A 5,400-nucleotide genomic window follows, 5' to 3' on the forward strand; every position below is an offset into this window, starting at 1 on the left:
ATCGGCCAAGCAGGCCCCCGGCCGGGGAGGCGACGACGTCAGAATAAAAACCCCGACCCGATGGGGTTCAATCCCCTCGCCTCGTCACCCTCAAGGGGGTGCCCAGGGTGGGGGCCACCCAGTTGACCCCCCACCCACCCAGCCCGACGCCCCCAGAGCTCGCGGCTGGATGGGAGCCGCGGTCCAGCGGCTGCACCGAGGGATGCCGGGATTTTTGGGCAGCATCTCCCCCCCCTTCCTCCTCCTCTTCTTTCCCAAGCAGCTCTGATTTACACCCCTGGTGTTCCCAATCCTAATAAACAACACCCTCCCTCGCTCCCCAGCAGGATTTGGCCCCCTCCTTTGCCTTTTAACCCCTTGGATGCCGGGGTGACCTGTTAACCCTCTCGCCACCGACAGCACCGCCCCTGCAAAAACAGCCTGGGAGCTTCCGAAACATCCCGGATTTTCTCCAGGATACTTTATTTTATCACTGGTTGTCGCAAAACGCGGCTCCACATCCCTATTCAAGAGTATTTCCCCCTTGGCAGCTGTTCACACCCTAAACTCCCCCCGCCCCCCCAAAATACACTGTATTGCAACAAAAAAAAAAAAAAAAAGAAAGACAAATTAAAGCAGTGCAAGCACCACCCCGCACACGCATTTATTGAAATGCAATGTCCTTGCTACAAAATTCACCCGTATTACCTATTTCATGGGGGTTTGGGGCTGTTTTTCTTGCTGGGAAGGAGTTTGCTGCCGCTGTCACGGGGTTACCTGCCGGCACACCCCAGCTGCTGACGCCCCAGCTCTGCTGGAAAACACCCCTTTGCAAACAAACTAAATAGCTGTCAGGTTTATTCCACCTCAAAACCAGCCAAACAAGCCCAGAAGAAGAAAAGAAAAGATCCCAGTGCCCTGAGGATGACTCGAAGGCAGCCGAAAGAAAAAATAAATCACCTTTTCCTTTGGGTAATAGTTTCACTGCCCTGCCAGGTATTGCTGCCCTTGGAGGTGCCAAGAAAAACTCTCTGCAAGAGAGACCAGGACCTAAGCATCGTGGTGGAGAGGACTTTATCCCCGCTGTGCCAATATTTGGAAGAGGGAGACCCTCCACAGCTCATTTTTGGGGGGCTGGGTCGCAGCAAAAGCATCTCCTCATGGAAATCAAGGTTATTTTTCAGGTTGAGCTTCGCTTGTGGATCAACCATCTGTTCTCCACCCCAGAACCATCGCAGCAAGGACTTGACACCCTTCCGAAGGAGCGAGGGGCTCGTGCACCCCAAAACCAGCTCCGCAAAGGCTGCAGCAAAGGGCACCCGAAGCACCCACCCCTTCACAGCCTGCTTGCCTTTTTGTACACCTCTGCCCTATGCTACGGGCCGAACAACACCTCTGCAACTTTCCCTTCTCTCTTGTTCTCCTTTTCTAAAGCTAACACCATCGGGTCCGGCGGGACTGTCAGTCCACAGTCAGTCCAGTACTCGGGGTGATTTCAGAGGGTGAAAAACACATCCACCTACGAAACTTCATCCCATTTCCCTTCTCTGCTCAAAAACAACGTCAGCTGCAACAGGGTGTTATAATTTAGTGTCCTGTTAAAGGGCCACTTCTCCCCATCATCTAATTTATACAAGGGCCACCACTGATTACAATACTTTATTAAGGTCTTCCTACTCACACCTCCACCTGACGCTCCCCCTATATCCTTCCAATGAGCCAAATCACAGCCTAAAGAGCTCCTTTTCAGTATTCCGCCACTTTGTCCGTGACCCGTCTCAATAATAATAAAATCCGTCCCAGAGCAAGTACTCACCTCACCAACAAACAACAAAGCCAGCAAAATATTCAGGTTCCGTTCTGACACCGGACCCGAGGAATTTGTCTCCAAACGCCACCAGTAACACTTGGTTTAAGGATAATTTAACCCTTGTCACACGCTTCGTTCTTCTCCGGCCGCTCTCCTCGCGGAGAACACGGAGCCGCGGATCAGAACTCCGCGCTCGCTCCGCAGCTCTGCCGCGTCTCACTCACACGGCCACGCACTCAACCACTCAAAAAGGGCCCTTTCTAGTTCTCACTCGTGCATTACAAAATACCGATTAGAGCAGTAATCAAGTGCACATAGAGCATAAATCATAAACCGTTAACCGTTTGCCACAGGTCCACGGCGTTTGATATCAGTTAGATTATAATACACGGTGACAGACCTTACATTTGGTGACAATAACGGCCACATCGCATACCACTCCCGTAGCCAGGGCTAGGAGGACCCAGGACTGGACCCAGGATACCAACAGTCAGGGTACAGAACTCACCCTGCCACCACCTTACGGGGACTCAAACCCCAACCCCAGGGGCGAGCACCAAGGCTCCTTACCTCGCGGAGGATGTCTCCTCACGACTTACAGGTATCCCCTTGCTTACTTACAACATACCTGCTCCGCCGATGGTGGTCCTTGTGTGCCCCTGCGGAGAGGGGGGGTCCTCCCGAGAAAATCAGCAGGTCCCGCAGCCGGACAGAGAAGGTCCCAGCTGGGTCACCAAAATGAAGCGCGGAAACCAACTCTCTAACTCTCTAGAGCTCCAAAGCAGGTCGGTTTAGGACAGCGCTGGGTGCAAGAGGGGTCGCTCCTCCTAGCTTGCACACCGGGTCACATTTTGTTACATCAAAACATGCATATTCATGAGTCAGTGCAATTAGTTCAGAGAATAGGTGGGGATATTGCAATTGTTTGTCAGAAATGATAGAATACGTTTCTTTCTCTCGGTGCGCGTGTGCTGTCATCTGGTTGTCATCTTTGGGGGGGTGATCGAAGGAAGGCTCAGAGTCTTCTTCATTGTGTACTTTCAATCTTTGGTACAGAACCCTGAAGAATCACTCTGAACCTGATAATTGTTTCACAAGGACAATCACGTCCTTCTTTCTCACCCAAGCTGTTCCTACTATCTGAAACATTTCAAGGCTGCTTCTGCTCCCTTATCCTGTGCTGGGTCTAGCTAGCTAATTTCTACTTTCTACTAAGCTATGCTAAATTAACTCTTTATTCCTCAGATCACAGGACAACCTCCACTGAGCCAAAAAAAAGCCCATCGACTCCAGCAACATGGTCTTATTCACCCATACAAGTTCAGGGATGCTCAGTGGAGGGTGGGGGTCACCCACTTGTGGTACCACTAATTTAATCCTGCCTGCCCCGGGGATTTTTTTGCATCCTCCAGCCAGACTTTCACCCCTCCAGGAAAGGACCCCTAAGCTATTTGGGTAAGCAAAGAGCTTGCACCCATGCTCAGCCCTTAAATAAGCAGCTGCTTCTTTCTCTCCTAGCGATGCTGACGGAGCCCAGCTGGTCTCAGCCTGCATCACCTCCTGCAAGAGCTACCGCTGCCTCCCTGTGCAGCTTTACCTTCTCCCCGTAAAGCTTTCCAATATATATGTCACAAAAACCCAATAAACCAGTTTTTATGGGCGTGAACAGGGACTTTTTCCAGGGAACTTGAAATACTTGGCGTTTAAACAAAGCGCGCCGCGTGCTCGCGGGGTAGAAGTGATGTGGGTGGAGGGAGGGTGTTTATTTATATATAATCACTCCATGCACCTATACCTATACGTATATTTATAGAAATCTCTGTAATTGGGGTGATGGAGAGGGTCCGGGGATGCCCTCTGCTGGCACCCTCCTGGGGAAGGCTTTGGGACACCTTCTCCACACCTTCTCCCCCTTTTTTTTTGGAAAGCCCTTGCAGGGAGGCACCAACAGCTGCCGGCCGTGGCGTCCTCACGTCGCTAGAAACTCCGGACGAAGATGCCGGACCTCTTGGTGCGTGGTGCAAGGATGCGAGAGAGCAGCTGGGCTGGTTTTGCTCCCAGGTCTCCCAAGTGCAAACCCCTCAGAGGTGCACAAAGTCGCCCGCAGCGAGCATGCAAGCCTGCAAGGCGTGTGGATGCAAGGCTGCAAGGCGTGTGGATGCAAGGCTGCAAGGCGTGTGGATGCAAGGCTGCAAGGCATGCATTGTTTTAGCTCACTTGGAAGGGCACAAACCCGCCCGCAGCAAGCATGCAAGCTCGCGAGGCATGCATTTGGGGTTTTTAGCTCATCCCTTGCTTCATCCGCAGCTCCCAGCCATGCAATTCCCAGCAAAACAGGGTTCTGGGCAGCAAAACCCTCCTGAAGCCCCCCCTGCCTGCAACGTCCCGGCAAGCCAGGCCCTAAATTCCCCTCTGGCTTGCACAAAATGCTTGGGAAAAGTCAAGGGACGCTGCACCTGGGGGGATAAATCACCTCCTGGAGCATCAGCCCCTTGCTCAAAACCTCCAGTGGTGCAACTGGGCTGCAAAAGGAGCAGGAAAAGGGACTTCCATTTATTGCAGCAAGTCTCCTGCTGGATGCACCAGCCAGTTTATCGCTCCCTCGCCACAGGCAGAGCATGCAAATCCCCCCCGCACCCATTCCCACGCCGCACCCAAAGCCACCCTCGTAGTGGGACGGGGTGATTTTTGCAGAGGGTCGTGCTGCAAACCCCCTTCTCCAATTGCTACGGGCGCACCCCAAACCTCGCCAGCCCCGGGATACCCCAGATATCGTCGGCCGGGGATGCAAACCCCACGGCCAGATCCAGGACTGGGGAAGGCGAAGCCACGGCCAAGGTTACCCAAGGCGAGTCGCTCCCCACCCCAGACACCCTTGGGAATTAACAGGTAAGACCAGTTTTTAGTTCTCCCAGGAAAAACCAGTTTAACCCACGGCCTGACGCAACCTGCCGAAATCGCCTCGAAATCTTCACATCCACCCAGTACAACCCAGCGGGCGTTTTAGGGGGGGAAAAAATACATTTTTAGGGACAAGAGGCCGGGTTCCAGAGCTGGCAGCGTTTTAGTTCCTTCATGTTGCTATTGGTATCGTGGAAAATCCCTAAATAAACCAAGTCCCCCCCCTGCTCCTGGAAGCGATGCTTTAATTTCTCATTTTTAACAGATTTAGGGCAAAAAAGCCCAGCGGGACGGGAGGTCGCCACGCCGAGATGCTTCATGGATGATTCAGTAAGTAATAAATTCATTTTTTATCTCCTTAAAACCCCCAAGGAAGTTATTTTTCTTAAATAACACTGGGGTTTTGCCAACCGTTTGGCATTTTGTGGTGTTTCTGCAAATGGTGCCCACCAGCGGCCCGTGGGCCTGGGTCCCCAAATTGCAAGTGCATTGCCTATTGCAAGTGCATTGCAGATAGCAAATGCATCGCAAATTGCAAGTGCTTTGCATATTGCAATTGCGTCCTATACTGCAAATGCATCACATATTGCAAGTGCATTCTACATTGCAATTGCATCATAGATCACAAATGCATCGCAGGTTGCAAATGCAGCACATATTGCAAGTGCAACACAAATTGCAATTGCATCGCAGGCTGCAAACGCATCCCA

The 5,400-nt window shown here is 52.1% G+C and overlaps 1 protein-coding gene across 1 annotated transcript in view; it reads left to right on the top strand.

The window, feature by feature from the left end:
• The first annotated feature begins 2,428 nt into the window (after nt 1–2,428).
• RCC2 (regulator of chromosome condensation 2) overlaps nt 2,429–5,400 on the top strand; it is a 7,346-nt gene continuing 4,374 nt past the window's right edge. The window contains 3 exon segments of the mRNA XM_086476327.1: nt 2,429–2,574; nt 3,308–3,395; nt 4,484–4,637. Coding sequence (XP_086332453.1) covers nt 2,429–2,574; nt 3,308–3,395; nt 4,484–4,637 — 388 coding nt within the window.

This window comes from Leptosomus discolor, chromosome 20 (assembly GCF_034619465.1).
Source record: "Leptosomus discolor isolate bLepDis1 chromosome 20, bLepDis1.hap2, whole genome shotgun sequence".
Lineage (NCBI taxonomy): Eukaryota > Metazoa > Chordata > Aves > Leptosomiformes > Leptosomidae > Leptosomus > Leptosomus discolor.